The 18,764-nt window shown below is 36.4% G+C and overlaps 1 protein-coding gene across 2 annotated transcripts in view; it reads right to left on the reverse strand.

Moving 5' to 3' along the window:
- LOC113954445 (macrophage mannose receptor 1-like) overlaps window positions 1–18,764 on the reverse strand; it is a 55,955-nt gene continuing 37,191 nt past the window's right edge. For both annotated transcript variants that reach the window (XM_027658770.1, XM_027658771.1), the window contains exons 17-30: window positions 18,557–18,720; window positions 17,380–17,447; window positions 16,016–16,116; window positions 15,333–15,475; window positions 14,508–14,622; window positions 12,616–12,785; window positions 10,578–10,680; window positions 9,484–9,713; window positions 7,792–7,957; window positions 7,316–7,468; window positions 6,332–6,448; window positions 4,276–4,443; window positions 957–1,016; window positions 1–579 (exon numbers count right to left, since the gene is read on the reverse strand). In XM_027658770.1, coding sequence (XP_027514571.1) covers window positions 329–579; window positions 957–1,016; window positions 4,276–4,443; window positions 6,332–6,448; window positions 7,316–7,468; window positions 7,792–7,957; window positions 9,484–9,713; window positions 10,578–10,680; window positions 12,616–12,785; window positions 14,508–14,622; window positions 15,333–15,475; window positions 16,016–16,116; window positions 17,380–17,447; window positions 18,557–18,720 — 2,009 coding nt within the window. In that variant the 3' untranslated portion in view covers window positions 1–328. The remainder of the gene's footprint in view (window positions 580–956; window positions 1,017–4,275; window positions 4,444–6,331; window positions 6,449–7,315; window positions 7,469–7,791; window positions 7,958–9,483; window positions 9,714–10,577; window positions 10,681–12,615; window positions 12,786–14,507; window positions 14,623–15,332; window positions 15,476–16,015; window positions 16,117–17,379; window positions 17,448–18,556; window positions 18,721–18,764) is intronic.

The following is an 18,764-nucleotide window of genomic DNA, read 5'->3' on the forward strand; positions in this document are numbered from 1 at the left end:
TCTTGTCAGCATTCCTCAACTGGAAGTTTTACTTCCTTTATTGCATCCATTTGTATTGTTCCATTTAATAATTAGTCAACATTATCTCTTTTCCTAAGACACACACTCACCAGTGTGATCATCAAATCCTGAGATATGAAATCTTACGCCTTATACAATATCTAAAAGAAAGTAATTCCTTACATGGCATCATAAACGCACTAAAACAGGCTACTACAGCAATTGCACATGAGAAATACCTTTGGCTTAATTCTAATTGCATAATTTAAGTAAAACAAGGCACATTTTATTTTATTACATTACATTTTATATTACACATTACATTACATTACAGTGTTGCATGTTCATTTTGTTCTATGTTAGTCACAAGATCCTTTGTGTCACCAGTTCCAGGAAATCTATCACTATTAAAATACAAATTGTTCTCAAAGCTGTCGTTTGTTGGCAAGCAATTCTTTCTTCTTTTGTAGAAGAGATAGCCTGCAATGCCACTTCCAGCTAGGAGGAGGAGAACAGCAATAACTACAGCTCCTGTTTTACCATGGTTCAGGGTAAGAGTCTTCTTATCCGTTGTCATTGCTGAAAACAAATACAAAGAAATCAAGAGGATGCTACATACTCTTTATCTGATTACTGGAAACAATTTCTTTAGAATGCATGACATTTTAAGCAAAAGCATTTTGTTTCAAAATAAAAAGAGATAAAGACAGCAGCATAAAATAAATTGATTTTATGTTGTCAACATCTCATGTTTTATCGCAAATTACTATTTTTTAAATCTGCATTTCCCACCAAATGGAATATATTGTATAGTAGTATATACCACTAGGAAACAATATACTCCTAGGAATAAAGTATATCAGAAAATGTAAAAGACATAATACAGGATAGGATTTGTTCTGTTTATGATTTTACATGGGACTAGTTTTTGTCTACTTGAATGATAATATTCTTACCCATTGTAGGTATTTCTGCTGGTGACATTTCAGTTGCTGGCAGTATTTCAGTTGCTGGCACTTGAAAATATTGAAAAAGCATTATCTTTTTATTTTATTAGGTTATTTATTTCTACATTATTTATTTTTTTTTCTATATTTGAAACATACTAAAAATAATGTTCAGATAAATATATGGTAATAAAAGGCACTAAATACTTAAAACACTTTGGGTTAGTTCACACAAAGTTATATAAACCTAAGGCCTAGCACAATGGTCTAGCGTATTTTGGTCTCATATGTAGTTATTTACGTGAACTAGCAGAAAAGAAAAAACATCAAAAACTCCATGGAGACTGATCCAGACATCAGGGTAAAACCACAAGAAAATCTATACAGCATCTTCAGGATAAATATGGTCAAATATAATCCTCAACATAATTACAAATTCTTGCAGTATTTGTGACCTAAACATAGCAAGTGTAATAAATTTGGTTTGCCAAGAGACCTTAATGGTTTATGTACATAGACATTTGAAATCACTCATGAACTTCAGTGTCCTAGCAGATAACTAAACATCCAAATTAAAATGTTTGCAGTTCATTTAAAATTTCATTTTCTGGACCAAAAAAATCTGGCTTGCTGGGAAAACTGAACCACTGTTTAAAATTAAGATATGTATTTTCCCATGTGGGCATAAAATTAGTCTATAGCTAAATGTTCAATCAATGCATCATGTGTCATTCTGAAAAAGCTGAGTTCAGGAATTCAAATTATTTTTACCACTGAAATCTTCTCTGCAGTGCTGCCCAGTGACTGAACAGAGGCAGTGGGCATCAACTGAAACACAGGATGTGCCCTCTGAACATCAGGAAATGACTTTTCATAACAAGGGTGACTGAACACTGGCACTGACTGCCCAGGGAGGCTGTGAATTTCTATCCTTGGGTATATTCAAAACCCATCTGAACATAGTCCTGAGCCACTGGCTTTAGGTGTCCCTCTTTGAGAAACGGGTTGGACCAGATGACCTCCAGAAGTCCCTTCCAGCCTTAGTTGTTTTGTGGTTCTGGGATTTTGTGAAGATACCTTATGTCCAAAAGCACAGTGTAAAAACAGTCTCAGAAATGCAAGAAGGAATAGGAGGGAAAAACTGGCGTTAGGTAAACTTTGGCTGCATTGCTTCATTTGATTGGACAATTTTTGGAATATAATAACATAGACACTTCTTCCTTGTTCTTCACCAAGAACTGTTGATTGACCAAGTTTGGTACAGCACTGCTAATGTACAGTATGCACATTGCTCTTGAGTTCGATACGAGGTGACTGCTTGCTAAACCTATCTACGTGTTAAACAAGCAACATATTAAGGGATATGAATCTGCCATTCCCAAAAAATAAGAGTGAGATACCATGAACACAACAAAGAATCATAGAATGGTTTAGGTTGGAAAGGACCTTGGAGATCTAGTTCTAAACCCCCTGACATGGACAGGGACACCTTTCATTAGGCAAGGTTACTCGAAGCCCCATCCAAACCAGCCTTGAACGCTTCCAAGGATGAGGCATCCACAACTTATCTAGACAGTCTGTTCCAGTGTCTCACCACGGATGAGGCATCCACAACTTATCTAGACAGCCTGTTCCAGTGTCTCACCACCCTCAAAGTAAAGAATTTCTTCCTAATATCTGATGTAAAGCCATTATCCCTTGTCCTGTCAATACAGACCCTTGTCAAAGTCCCTCTCCAGCTCTCTTGTGGACCCCCTTTGGGTACTGGGAAGTGCTATAACGTCTCCCCAGAGCCTTCTCTTCTCCAGGCTGAATAACTCCTCACTTACAAATAAAAATAGATAGTTTATGGAATAAACCTGCTACAGACTTTTGAATTACTCTGGTAAAAATTATCTCAAGACATGGAACAGAAAATAGCATCTATTCAATGGGAATACTTCAGTCCTTATTTTGTGCTTCAGTCTCTTCAGAAAACAGCAAACATAACCAGCCATGGCAAGGGCAGCTCAGTAAAACCATGCTTCTAACATCCCATAATCTATAGTTATTAAATAATTTGTTTAAATTCTGCAAAGGTAACATTGTCACAGTTCTGCAAAACTGTGCCAAGAAAAGCTGCATATATGTGACAATGTAGGACTAGATTGTGGCCTGTTCTTGAGTGAATGACTATATAGTCCTTGCAGTGACACTGGCATTTGGCGGAATCTATGGCATTCCAGATAGTAAGCTAGACTGGTTGAAGCTAGTTCTAGAAAAAAATAACCAGCTTTCATCTGCTTCAGCATGAAATGGTTCAGTATCAAAACTGGTAAATGCCAGTACCAGCACAAACAGATGAATTAAATGGTGAAAAAGGAATATTCTGGATAGAGAATGAAAATAAAGTGCCTGGTTTTTGTCAGTCACAGTGCAAAAAGACAGATAAGTAGACTGAATAGGTGGTTGTATCGGATAGTTTGCAGTATTTCCTGTAGATGATAGAGTCATCATTACAAGCATTTGAGTAAGTAAGAATAATTTTAGCACATTTGTAGAAAGGATAGCAGAATTTCTCTCAATTCCAGGACTGTAGAGGAAGTGGGTGTATTTCAGCTACTACATGCATTTCATTCTTCCCAGTAAACATTAATAAGAGATTTTGATATTGCAATATATGCTGAAAGAAATTATTATGATGCCTTTTAGGAACACAGATGCACTAGCTGTCAAATTTGCACATTCAGTTATTTCAGGACATTTTCAGTTTAGCGCTTGAACTATGTTGCTTGCTTTGTGTTTTCCTGTTGTGAAAAGACAAATGAATGAAAAGTAGAGATAAAAGACCCTAAACTGTTAATTAATTTGCAGTTCATAATTATTCAATTCACAGAAACAGTACTTCATACTCAGAAAATGCATGCATATGAGAGTACATGCCAGAGGGAAATAAGCAAAATGTACTTCCTGAGTGGAGAAGAGGGGATATCCTGAGGAATGTATTTTCATATAGATGAAACAAATTTGTGTATGCAAGGCACAGTACTTACACTAATTACTCAACCATTAGCCATAAAGAACATGCAAACTCATTAAGTGCATACACTAAGTACAGTTAAAATACAAATGCATTCCTTTAAAAGTAATTCTAGAGGGACTTGAGCACTGGTCAGAACTTCAACTTACTGACAAAAGTTACCCTTTTAGTTGGTATGCAAATGTGCATCATTTGGCATTTAAAAAAACTCAAACCAGCCATCTAAAATGCATTGTGTGTAATGACCATGTACTAATGTACAAGGACCATACTCCATACATAAAACAAATTAATAAATGCAGCACTTACTTTTTGGCTTTTTACAAACATAGCCTTTGTAGGAAGAGCAATAGATATTATTCCAGTACCCAGAGTCTGCGTACATTTCTACACAGTGCTCGTTTTCTTGAGGAGAAGGTTCTCCTACATTCCAGTTGACAAAATTCACTGCAGTGTTGTCTAGCCACAGCCATTCTCCTAATTAAAAAATATGGGGAAAAAAGATAATATTAATTTCCATATTGACATCTTCACATTCTCCACATTTATTGCCTTCCTAAGAAATTTACCTGTTGCTACTATTGGAGACAAGCCACTGGACCATTTACATTCTTGTTCTGACACATGTTGCCGCTAAGTTTTTATGCAAATTTTTTGAAAATAGCAGACTAATCTGTCTTATGATGTTACAAAGGCAAAGCAGTTAAAGAAGTATCTCCCACAATTTATTGCAATGGTGTGAAGTAAATTATTTACTCAGTTTATAGAAACAACTGATATCAAAATATAACTTAACTTCACCAGAATTTTCTTTATTTCAGTAATTTGTAGGGAGGTTTTGTGTTACTCTTTTCAAAGCCTACACTGAAATCTTTCTAAGCCCGATTTTATTCCATTTTCTTTTCAGTTTCTGCTCCTTTCTACAAGCTTTACACATACAATTTTCCTTTTTATAGATGTGCTTCAAAAATCTTGTGATCAGCTATGCTGGGACTTTCTGTCTCTTCCTTCCTGTTCCTTTTTTCTTTCTTTCTTTTAATAGGGATATTTATTTAGAATAAATGTGCCCCTTGTGACTCCAAGTTGTACTCATGCAAATTCTTAGACTCAGCATGAAAGTTGTATTCTGTTTTCTTACAAGATTCTACATATTTTGTGTTTATTTGTTTGTTTTTAAGTTCCTGCCACTCTTTGTGTCATAATATGACATCTAGATACAATCTGGATACATACACGAAGATATGAAATTTAGTTATGTAGTTATGCTGAAATCACTATAACCATTATCTAGTGATATAATGAAGAGCTGAAGCAGCTCTTGTGTTTATGATTACTCTAAGAACTGTATTGTTCCGCACAGTTCTAGAAGCACTTTAAAAAACCTGTTTTGTGTCAATTAACCACTTGAGTAAACCCCAGTTTTTCTTTGTGTGTTATGCTATAAATCACTACTTTCAAATTCTTTCTTCTACTGAAAACTTTCACTTTTCCTGGTTAAGATTCACTTAATGTAACTGAATATTTGTCTTCTCCCTAAGCAGTTTGTCATTGAAGTTCTTGAGTAGATAGTTGTTAAAATCCCCTCCAAAACTCAAGAAAACCCCACCTCAAGTCACCTGAACTATTCTGCAGCCCTGCCTCTGGCAGTCATACTGGAAATTTTAGCCTGAACATTGCAAGACTGAAGCAACTTTTAAGTCTACCATAAAGACAGAAATATCTATTTAATTGAATACTAATTGTATTAATGAAAATGCAATAATCAGCAAAGGTAAGATTTATTAAAACAACCTGTTTTCTATTCTGTCTTGCTTTACCCTCCCTAAAGAGAGGCAGAAAATAGAAAAACTTGTGATACACAATTCCGAAGACCTGAACATTTCCATCTTTGAAGTGAAGCTGTTCCGAGGGCCAGCTGTAACTAAAGTGAGAGACTAGTCATTCCAGGATGGTGATTCCAAAGACTAGAGGTGAAGTCAGCCCCATTATTCTGTAGCTCAAAAAATGAAGTATCTCAATGAAAAGCACATGGGTCCAGGGCCTCTTCATGTTTGAGAGGAACTATGGCTCAACTCCCAGTATGATCCTGTGTGTACTCTGCTATATGCTCCTTTGTGCCTTACTTTGTTATGAATTACTTTTCTTCCTCTAAAATGAAGTTTCGGTGCCTGGTCTTTCTGTTATATATTATTGGTTACCACTTGACTGAAATTGACCAGCTTCTCCTGTGAGGATAATATATTACCTTTTCTAATTTCACTATTTAAATATTACAGAAGTATAATCTGAAATTTTCAACACTTATGTCAAAAAGTTTGTGGCAATTATTCACTAAACAAAAAGATGTCAAAATGAAAGAAATTACCATCCACATTTCTGTACATTCCTGTCCAAAATGTTGATGTTTTCCCTTCAAGGGGTTCAATACTATAGGTCAAAAAGTTGGCTTCAGCGGAATCTTCAACTGAGACCAAAGAGGCACCTGGGAGACACAGGGGAAGAAAAATCTCTTAGGGATACCAGTTTCACAGTGAAAAGGATTCTTATTGTTCTGTCAATATATGAGCTCATGAGAACCCAGGAATGAACCTGAGTATCAGCAGAGAGAGGGAGAGTCTTCTTATCCAGATCTATGTGTCTATATTTGACGTGGGTTTCACTGGTAGGTTTATTATCGGCGAAGGCCTAGGGTGCAATTCACCTGATTTATGTCAAGATATACTTCCAGTGAAGATAAATCTATATTTTGTTCCACTGGCAAAGAGAACAAGATCTTTGCATAATCTAATGGGAGGTCAGACACCAAAGTCACGTTGCCACCAATGCTATCGGCAACAATGCTACAGACATATGAAGCCCAGTATAATGGAATTTGCATCCCTTTACCAGAGAAAGAGGTTGAGAGAATAAAACTGTATAACAACCCTAGTTCACTAATAGATTATCCAGCCTAGAGAGCTATAGCTTTCATTACAGTGGCATAAAACTGAAATAATCAAGGGGGAAGTTAGATCAAGAAAAAAAAAGATATAAAATTCCATTAAAATAAGCACTAGTGACTGCTGTGAATGAGGCTGTCTACCTCCTATCAGGGTCAAAGTACAAATTTTCCACTTTCATGATCTCCACTCCAGGCCACAAAGCTCCTCATGTGCCTGGTCCCATACACGTGTCTTTGGTAAACCGCTATTTTCCATTACTTCCAAAATTAAGGCAATAATTGGATGCAACTTTCTTCTCCAACACTTGGACCATCCTTGAAATCACAAAAACCACATATCACATGTTCAGCTTCCCACAGATAGGAAAAACAAGTCAGAAAGATGTGCTGGTTAAGGAGGATACTCACCTAGTCGAAGACATTCTAAAGATGCCTGGGCCCAGTTTCTTGTAGATGAAGATTCAATGTAGTAGCAATGACCTCGGAAAGGGACCCAAGACCTGTGTCCTTCTGATTCAGGGCATTTTCCTGGAAGCTGAGGGGGCTCGGTGGGAGCTTGGACTGTTTAAAAAAAGTTTAAAAAATATATGACTAGTCCCTAACATTCATTGCCTCTTGATTTTTGAGGGTTTTTATTGGCATGCTTACTCAATAGAATGACAGGACTTTATCTTTGAAAATTGTATCTAACATTATTGTTGGCAAGTGATAGTTATTCACAGTCCCACTAACCCTTTCTTAGTATGTGTTTGCCCTCATTTTAGGGTAGCCTGCTCCATTCAATCAAAGTAATTTTAATGATTTCTATTTGACTCTTGAAATAAAACCCGGCATATCTGAAGAGATACTGATTGCAATTGCAAAGGTCAGATTGAAGTTCTTACCGTCAGATTTTTTGCAAACAGAGAAGTAACTTTCATTGCAGAATCCTGTCTTCCAGGCTCCAGAAATGTCTAGATAGACACAACCTATTTTCTGCTTTGGCTCCCCTTCAGCCCATTTGGTATACTTCATCCTCCAGTTATCAATCCATTCATAACTCCCATCAGTCTAAGAACAAAACACATTAACTGGAATGATTAAACTCTAAGCATTAACCATTCTTTCATCAGTCAAATGTCTGTCTATGTAGTACCTTGTGCCAGAAGATTGGGGGTTTTTTTTAGAAATCAAGAAAAAATACTAATGGCTCCATCTTTGAAACTTTTGTTGTGACAAGTAGCTATTAATTGAGAAATATAGCAGTGCAACAAACGCTTTTCAGCAAAAGGAAATGCAGAGTAGGTGACATTGAGTTGATTCTGAACTTTTAATGTGGAACTAATAAGAATTTCATTTAAAATAATTTGTAGGAGCGAAATTCGGATGACTTATTTATGCACTATCTGTTTCCCCACAAATTTCAAGACACATAGATTATTTTAACTTGAAGTGCATTTGAAACTGTAATAATTTTCCACCAAAGCTGGTGAACTCAGTGATTCATCCTGCTGATAAATGTTAGGGGAATCTTTTGGGTTTTAGGAAGTGGTGTGTTATGCTCAATCATTTGTTTTTTTCATGTACTCAGCCAAATGGAGTGAGTGTGAGACAAGTGTCTGTGCCAAGAAGAAAAAGCATTGTATTTTAACATGCAGGAAGTATCAAAATGTCAAAGAACTGGGAGAGGGGAGACAAATAAAATTAAACTAAGTAAACCAATTAATTATTTTGCTAACTATCCTCAAACTGTTTAAATAGTCATTGTAAGAGCACCTTATTATATTTCTGAAAATTAGGTATTTTATTTAGAATAAATGTTTTCCTGTGTACATCTTAAAACATGTAGATTTTATATCAAATAGACCATATATACAAAGAGATATTTCAAGATCATAGTCTAAAATATCTTATTTGGAAGTCCACATAGTGGAATATTACAGAAATAGTGTGGAAAGCATGTGTAATATATACAATTTAATCATATAAATAGAAGAGGCTGGTGAGGCCACACCTGGAGTACTGTGTCCAGTTCTGGGCTCCTCAGTACAGGAAGGATATTGAGGTGCTGGAGCAGGTCCAGAGAAGAGCAACAAGGTTGGTGAAGGGACTCAAGCACAAGTCCTATGAGGAGAGGCTGAGGGAGCTGGGGTTGTTCAGCCTGGAGAAGAGGAGGCTCAGGGGAGACCTCATCACTCTCTACAACTCCCTGAAAGGAGGTTGTAGCCAGGTGGGGGTTGGTCTCTTCTCCCAGGCAGCTATATCAGTAAGACAAGAGGGCAGGGTCTTAAGTTGTGCCAGGAGAGGTTTAGGTTAGATATTAGGAAGAAATTCTTTACAGAGAGGGTAATCAGGCATTGGAATGGGCTGCCCAGGGAGGTGGTGGATTCTCTGTCCTTGGATGTTTTTAAGATGAGACTGGATGTGGCACTTAGTGCCATGGTCTAGTAATCACAGCAGAAGTGGATCAAGGGTTGGACTTGATGATCTCAGAGGTCCCTTCCAACCTGGTTGATTCTATGATTCTATGAATTCTGATCTATAATACACAAAAGTATTTAGGACCAATATGTAAACAATTAGTTTAATGTTCTTACCACATTGCTGTTTAGACCAATCCACATAGGCACCCCATATTTTAATATCTTCAGCCACAGGAACGAATTACTGTAGGGGTCTAAGATGCTAGAAAGGTCAAACTGATCATGTTTGCAGTTTTTTTGAGCATCCTCCCATGTCATTTTGGTAAGGATGAAGATATAACTGCTGTTACCATAACGGACAAGGTTGGATGGAGATGAGCTTGTAGAAGGCGGAAACTCAGCATCTGTAAAATAAAGGATAAAAAAGACCCATATACTTGTTCAAAAGGGGATTATGATTTCGAGTGGTTTCAAATAAAATTAAACAAAGACCTTCTTTCTTGATATTATATTCCCTGACTTATAATCAGCATGGGTTAGATGCACTGTTCTTTAAGCCACCAGTAGTAGTAAAAATCAATTACAAAGCTGTAGAAAGGAAAAGAGCTGCTTAAAGGAACCACTTATAAGCAGTAAAGGAGCATTCTGTACAGTTCTCAACAACAGGATTGCTGAAATTATTCACAATTAGTTCATAATTTCTTTAAAAAGTATTTTTCATCAAATGAAAGGTTTTGCAGAAACTGTGTTGTTTTCCAGATATTTTTTTCATACCCAAGAAATTAAAAACTTCACAATAGACCAGTTCTTAAAAATCAATCATATACTTAGAGGTTTTCAGTGCTTTATGTTCTCTTTTTTTGGAGGTGATTTCACTCAACTTCAGTGCAGATGAGTTACGGTGTCACTCCAGACAGTTCATGCTGCATGTACAAACAAGTATTTTCCAAAACATGTTTTGAAAGCCAGTATATTCAGAAAATGACAAAATCATGGAACAAAAGTCATACCAAGGGTCATACTAAACACAAAAATGCAGATACAAATTCCAGCTCAGGAAGATAGCAACACAGCAGTTACTGGGAAGGGTCAGGTGAGAGTAATGACTAACTGGACCTCTGACACATATGACCCTCATGTTCCTGCCTGAAGAACAATTTGTGCATTTATCTTTATTGGAAGTGAAATTATGTTGAAATTCAGACAGCTAAGCAATTCCTTGAAAAAAACATGAGGCATGATTGTGTTTTAACTAAAGTGACAAATACCTGCATCAATTTGGCATATATATCCTCTGCTGTTATCACAACTCAGATCAGCCCACTTTCCTGCTTCCTTAATAGGATTGTTTCTCATGACAACACAATCAGCCTCGAAGCAAAAACATATAAAATCAGTTACAAATAGCTAGAAAAAGCAAATACAAAACTTTTGTCTCCTTTTTACATCTTCAGACACAAATAAGACTGTAATTTTACTTTCATATCTTTGTAACATTTAATTACATGAGTTTTATGATGTGGAAGTTCTATTCCTCTTACACTTCACAAATTGCTTAATGTTGCTTTCTGTTGCACAACACTGGGGTGAGTAAGCAGACCAGAGAAACTACAGTATTCTCAATCTCCAGGCATATAGCATGGAGAGGAGTCACAGATAATTTAAAGATAAATGAGATCAATTATTATAGAAAAGACTGATTAACTTTGCCCCAGAAAAAACCCTGGACTCTCAATGAACAATGCATCATTTCAGACATACCAGCCTCTCTGAATTTATTGTCGCAAGTTGTAATAGTACACTCAGCAGTTAGGATGGCTCCTGCCCAAAGGCAGCCATTTATTTGTCAGTACCACCCTCAAAAGGATATTTCAGCTTCAGAACCTCAGAACCAAGCTTAGCATGTTTTAAACAAATACTGATGAATGCAAAAGCCTGCATGGGTACAATGAAGCATACATATGGTTTTGTGCAATGAAGCATATGTATTTATTTTATTCTATTTACTTGTTTGCTTTTTTCTGTCCAGGAGGAGATGCACAGATAAATACTTCACTTGCAAGTGAAAAGCATTGAGATTTAAATCTTTCAAAATGAACAGTTGCATAGTATTTTGTTAACTATAATAACATTTTGTGCTAAGATCAAGCAAACTTAAAAATAAATCTGAAATTTTTAAAATAGGGACTTAATAAGTTTTCATGTAAGACTTCATAGAAATCCTACTGCTTTACATAAAAAGAGAAAAACATACATTGTTCTTTTCAGAAGTAACATTTTAAAGATATTTTCTTTTAAACTCCAAATTTTCCCTGATTTTCTTCCTCCCTTAGAGATCAGAAGTTCACAGGTGATACTTTCAAAAACAGAAGAAAGGACATTATACATCAGAATAAGATTTCTACATTGAAAATGGCAGTCAACAGAAATAGAGCTAGTACTATAATGAGCTGTAGTTTCAGAGTAGAGAACTATCTAAACATGCAAGATCAGAGATAGGAACGCTGTGACCTATCAGATCAGTTTGTTTGACAGGGAAATAGGGGAAGTGACTTTCTACTGGTTTTGGTTTTCTTTTTTTTCTTGTAACAACTGAATGGCTGTCTTTTTATAGACTCGTGCCCTTCCTGCAAATGTGACTGACAGAATGTACCTATTTGCTTCTATGTAAGACACCTCTCTTTAAGAGAAAAGTCTGTAAATGCCCCCTTGCAAGTTACACACCAGCTGATAAACCTGCAAAGTTCAGGCACAACTGTAGCCTTCATGGACACAGAGAACTGAAAACTGAAGCAAGTCTTGTATAAGCACTCCACAGATCCTGTCACCACCTGATACAGAAACTTCACAAGGGCTCAAAACCTCTCACTCTACTTGGATTTATGTCTGACATATAAAAGTATGAAAGTAGTGAGACAAGTCGGAACATGTTTGAAATAACAAAAAATGCATAACAGTAATCTGAAGCAAGATGGATGTTGGTCTCTTCTCCCCCGTAACAAGTGATAGGACAAGAGGAAATGCCCTCAAGTTGTGCAAAGGGATTGGCACAACTAGATTGGATATTAGGAAAAATTTCATTATCAAAGCAGTTGTCAAGCACTGGAACAGGCTGTCCAGGGAAAAGTGGTTGAGTCACCATCCCTGGAGATATTTAAAAGATGTGTATATGTGGCACTTAAAGACATGGTTTGGTGGTGCTGGGTTAACAGTTGGACTGAATGATCTTAGCAGTTTTACAAATCTAAGTGATTCTATGATTCTGTAAAACCAAATTTCAGTGAACAATTTGTAATTGTTATTTACCTGGCCGTCATATGAGTATGAATTGCTGTGTCCTGATGGGAAGCCTTTGGCCCAGTTTGTAAAGTAAACTCCTGTTCCATCTGTCCAGAGGAACCTCATTTCATGATTTATATCATTTAATCCAATCCATGTATCCATATCAAAGTCTTTCATATGAAAGGTGAGGAAAGCTAGAGTAGAAAAAAAAGGCAAAGAAAAAGAGGAATAATTTTAATGAAGGACAATTTAAATATTTGGCCTCAGTGAGATCAGTGATATTGAATACGTTTTCTGAAATACACAACATGCCATTGTTCTCAACATAAGTAAGATGAAAAGAAGGTGACTTTTGAGTTTGATGAACAGGAAAACAGATATATAACTGTGGTTTTGGGGAAAATACTTCAGCTAAGTACCTAACCTGGTACTGGGACGAATCCCAAAAGCTTGACTAAAGTGGTTTTTTTAGTGTTACAAGGCACTTTTGAATCCTGTTCCCACAACTGACTTAGAAATATACAGCCATGGGGATTACATACATTTGTTATAGTCCCATCTGAGTGGTTGCCCTGCAACGACACCAAACAGTGCCACTGAGCACCTCCATTTGTGTATCTGCCCAAGTAGTGCTGTTCTAGAACAGCAAGGGTGTTTCCTCCCTCCCTGGATGCCTGGGCAATGGCCTGCACTGCCTTAGCAGGGAACCGAATCACAAGTGACAGGCTTCAGATGAGTCCCAACAAAACAAGCAAATCAATTACCACAGCTTTGCACAGTCCAGGAGGGTGCTTATGTGTCTTAGCTTACTTGGTTAGCTCACAAATAGAGCAGGCTAGGTCAGCTGGCATTCGGCAACCCACTAATCCACAAGACATCAAACATTTTGATAAAGTGAATATATCATGGCTTATGCCAACTGTTGCAGTCATTGTTATGAGGATTTTTCCCTCTGCAAAGAATAGATGAATTTCTATCTGCTCTGTTAATCATTCACCTTCCCTCAGTATTTTTAAATGTATGCAACTTACTCTTCCAGGAATGAAGCCTGTAGATTTCTTTCCCATTGCTGTTCTGTCAGAAACTGTAAGAGGAACTCAAGCCTTTATGCCTTCACTTCCAACAGTGACAATAGTTTTGTGCTAATTCCTTTATTGCTTATTTCTCTTTTACATAGAATACAAGTCCTGTGCATGAACTAAGCACTTGAAATCTGCACTGCTGAAATTATTTTGGATAATAATTTAAATATGTTTGAAAAATGAAAGTTTGATTCTTCCCATCTTCACAAGTGGAAAACATAACTAGTACTAAGTTCATGTCAGCCATTTAAATTTAACTGTTTAATTGCTCAGATTACAACACAGACTTGCTCACACAACACTAGCTCCTCTAGTGAAAAGAGTGGCACATCTACGTCCTGAGTTCTGGGTAGGTGTATGAGCAGTCAAACCTGTTCCAAGTGCCCAGGGACAAATCCTGATCTGAAGGTATTCTGCTTGATTTAATAGGAAAGCCATGCAGGGAGTTAATGCCACCTAGTGAAACTACAGTGTTTGCAATGGAAATTACCAGGTCTAGTTAGCATCACACGTAAGCAGAAAAAAACTCACCACTTTCACTGTCAGGACAATACACATACACACATATATGTATGTGTGTAGAATATATATGTGTGTATGTATATATATATGTGTATATATATATATATATATATATATATATAAAAGCCAGCATTAAAATTTGGTAGATTCAGGTGAAGACTTCATTGCAAATTTCTAAAAATTATATGTTTTGGAACACAAGTCAGGTGTGCAATCATTATTCAGACCAGTTCATATTCACTCAAATACAACAGCCAACCTGTAAAGATTAAATATCATCTCATTTAGCTGCTACAAAACTGTACACAGTACCTTGCACTTGTTCATTAGGGATAGTGGCCAGGTTTCCTCCTAAATTCATGCAAGCTGTTCGTGCAGCATGCCAAGTGACACGTTCCTCTTCTGTAGATCCAAATATCTTGTAACACTAAAATATGAACAAATTCTTTATTTATTCCAATATCACTCACAATTGAAACCACTGCTTTAAACAAAGCAGGATGGAGAAAAAGCAGTAAAGAAATCCATTTATCTGAAAAAACATATTTAACTTAAAATGAGCTTTTGTGCTGGTCCTGGTTCTTTATAAAATTAGAGGTCTCAATAAAGTCTTTTGCTCAATAAGACACACACTAGATTTGACCTGAAATCCCCAGAAAACAAGTAAAACTTGACTTTTTTTATAAACAGTCAGCTAATAGTGCTGTTATGCATGACTGATATTAGTCTGCCTGATTATTAATTTGACTCTACAAAGCATAGCATGTAAGTAAAGGTAAGGAAGACAAAACGTAGTCAATAAAAAGCATTATCATTTGGTTAAAAAACGTCAAGATCAAAGCATCAATACGTCAGGAATTCTAACTAAACTCTTTAGGAAATGCACATCAAAACATTTGAAGAACTGACTAGAGAATGTCTTTTATCGACTGCAACTGAATATCCTTCATTAGAAGCATCAAAAAAGCACCTTTCCTGCAAAACAGTGGGCAAAGAAAGAAAAGCATGTGTCAAAGAGCTCTCTGCAAACATTAATAATATTTTACTCTAATAAGAAACAATATCATTAAATAATTCCCTTCTTTTCTATTTAATGTTTTGCCAAACATCCAGCATGCACTGTATTTGTTATGGTACCTTATTATGAAAGGAAAGCCAAGTTGGATGACATCCTCTTGGAGTTGAAAATGTTGTTGGAGGAACAGTTGAATTAATGGAACTGTTATGCCTTTCACATATGTAGGGATGTGGATAACCACAGTTTATATCATTCCAATATCCTGAGTGCAAGATAAATGGGGAACTGTATGACACCACATAGCTGTTAAAATGGAAATCAATTTCACTGATTCTCACACAAAGTGCTTTTAGTTGAAAGATAAGATCAAATCTGAATCTCTCAGTTTATTATCATTTGATATTAGTGTCTAGGAAAAATATGTCACTTTATACCCACTGTAATTACAGAATGTTAAAAGCTTTGCAGAATCAGGTACTAGAAATATAAATTTTATAGTGGCACATTAGGTCAATTTTAATAAAAAATTACGTCAATTTTAATAAAAATATATTTTTAATAAAAATTATCACAAAAGCAATCACAACTGCAGACCTCTATCAGAGCTTCTCCATGCCAGGCTTAAGGCAAGCACAAGAGTGCAAGACTAATAAGTCCTGAAAGTAATACTATGGTGTGTCGCTATGACTTATTGCAGAAGAGTAAAAAAAAGTGGGGGGAAGGGGGGCCTCTCACATGAAAAAAATATGTTGTGACACAAACACACAAATAATGAAATTCATTAAAAAAATACAAAACTCACCTAAATTCTTATACATAACTACACAGTTTTCATCATTGTTTGCAAAGTTAGGTTCATGTGGTGCCCATGCCAAATAATTCACTGGAGTGCCATCCATCCAGCTTAAGAAAAAAAATCCAACAAAACACTTCTTTAACATACAAATAGAATTTCTCCCATGCTACAAAAACTAATTTTGCAATATGCTTAATATAGCTGTTCACAGTTTAAAGTGTACAAGGTTTTCTGACCAACTTGCCTCTTTGCTAATTGCACGAAACCCGCTCTCTGCACAAAGACATAGGTGTGTGTGTTTTGCTCACTCTGCATTTAAGCAATATGCTGATGCTGTTACAACTGATAGGACAATGGTCAAAATAACCATCTGGGTCAATACCATTTCAGCATGAGAAAGCCCAGATGCCCACCACATCTCCCAAGGCATACATTCCCTGTGCCTATTGCAGAGATAAAAGTTACTATTTGTAACACCGGTGAAATGTTTGACCATTCCCTGTGCAGGGCAAAAGGGCATGACAAACCACCTGTGGGGAAATTCTTGTGACAATATCCTCACCTCAAGGTAAAATACAAACACTGATAAAGCTGTACATCCATGCAGATTAAGCAATGAAGAACAAAAGCATAGCCAGGTAAATTATTAGGAGACATATTTCTATTGGTCTGCAAGTGACAGAAGTGCCCAGGTTCATCTTTCAGGCGCATACACAAGCTACTTAAAAGAATATTCACGTGAGGGCCCCTACAAAACCAATGCAAAGGCAGAGATTCCTCATTTTTAGAGGGTCACCTGGCTCACCTAACATCCTAATTATCCTCTGGAGGTTCCTCATTGTTGCTGTGGGCTATAAGGAGAACCAAAAACTACTAGGCATCTATCCAGGCATTTCAAAACACAGGCTGAACTGAATCCAGGTCTGAATAAACATCACATGTAAAAATCAAAGTGGTGCTGCACACTGACACTCAGAAAGGCTTGCTGAAAACCTGCTAGCTGTCACAGTGCAACAGCTATCTTTGTTCTAGAAAAAGAAAATAATTTGCGTTTGTTCCTTTATTACAGTCTGTTGTCAACTGTTAAGGATGGGTGAAAGGAACATTTTTAGCTGCATTTATATATTTACAGTTGGGGCATCTATTTATATTTTCAATATAAATCACAGAATAAAGGAAACTAGAATTCCTGAATAAAAATTCAAAATACATTAACTGCAGTGTAATTTTTCTGCTAACTTTGGGTGAACTCTGTTTAGGAAACATACAGTGTTTCTCCTGGATAATCTAGAGCTAGATTAACATGCAATTAAACCTCTTGAGAATACAATAATTTTAAAATTAAGATTCAAAACTTAGATCATACCTACCTTGTACGTTGGTCAATACTCAGTTGTAAACCAATGAAATATGCATCTTTTCTGCCATTTCTCAATAGCTAGAATGCAAAGATTAAAATTGTATAAATGTCCTCTTTTGTCATAGAAATCTATTATGTTAATAATTAGTAACATACCTCTAACCTACAAAGGGTATAAACTGCTATATTCTCTAGCTACAACATTTAAGTAAAAGCAGCTCAGCTGACAGTCCACAGTCAAACTTCACCATAGGCCAAAAGGTGTGGTCATTGTATCAAACACTTCTCACAGTTTTACTTGAAAGCCACTGAAATTAGCGTATCTTGCAAAGTTTCTGCAGTGGAAATCATCTGAAAAATTTCTTCCAAGGGGTAAGTCTTCCTAAGTTTGGATATGAATTGATATAGATCCTTGTCTCATCTCGCTGTCACCCTTTGGTGAGCTCAGGAAATGTTCTATGTAGCTTGAATATGATTTTTAAGCACATTTCTGATTAAAAAGAAGGTAGCTTCAAGACAGTATAATAGGCAACCAACGCCAGAGATATAGGAAATACAGTTTCAAAGCTCTTTCTCATAGCATAATCAATGCCTCGTTTTGTTCTTTCTACACAATTATATTCTCCGAACAAGAAGGCAGTGGCAAAGGAGCAAACTTGAGGGCCAAAAAGAGGCTGCTGGATAGACTATATCCCAGACACACAGACAAGACCTAAGGTCAATGTTCTGAGTGCTGAATGTCAGTCAGTTGCTGGTTTGATTCAGTACTTACAATATCTTGTGTTTATCTGTTGATAAACTTTACCCCTAATTAACTCACCCAGGGCAATACTTTTTGCTAAAATGAAGCCACAGATCCCTTAAAAGTAAGCATTAGTGTTTACCTCAACACATTAAGAGTTGCAGTAGATATAAGGTGGTGTAATCACTACACTGAATACGGAAAGCAGATGATGATTTATTTAGTGCTTACTGTGATCATTGCTATACAAAAAAACCAAACCAAAACTGTCCTCATCTCAACTATGAAAAATTTGACTTGAGTTTGTTCTTCATACTAATCTGGTTTAGTGTTACTGAAATTTCACTATCAAAACTTGTAGGGAGAACACCATGGTGAAAAGGATTTCTGCCCATGCTCACTTGTTTTTGATGGTTTATTTCATAGTATTAATGATTTTTCTTACATATCGCCAGAGGAACTTTCTTTCACTTTCAGTCTCAATGACAGCGAGGTCTCCAAAGCTCTTTTTGCAGAACTCCCGACCTTTTTCCATAGGAACAATATCAATGCTGAAGTAGTATTGTCTATCTTCATGTAAAATCCATCCATCCTCAGTAGTCTGGTATTCTGTAAGATAATTGCCAAGCTAACTATATTGTTCCTGAGATACA

Source organism: Corapipo altera, unplaced genomic scaffold (genome assembly GCF_003945725.1).
Source record: "Corapipo altera isolate COAL_440 unplaced genomic scaffold, ASM394572v1 63, whole genome shotgun sequence".
NCBI lineage: Eukaryota > Metazoa > Chordata > Aves > Passeriformes > Pipridae > Corapipo > Corapipo altera.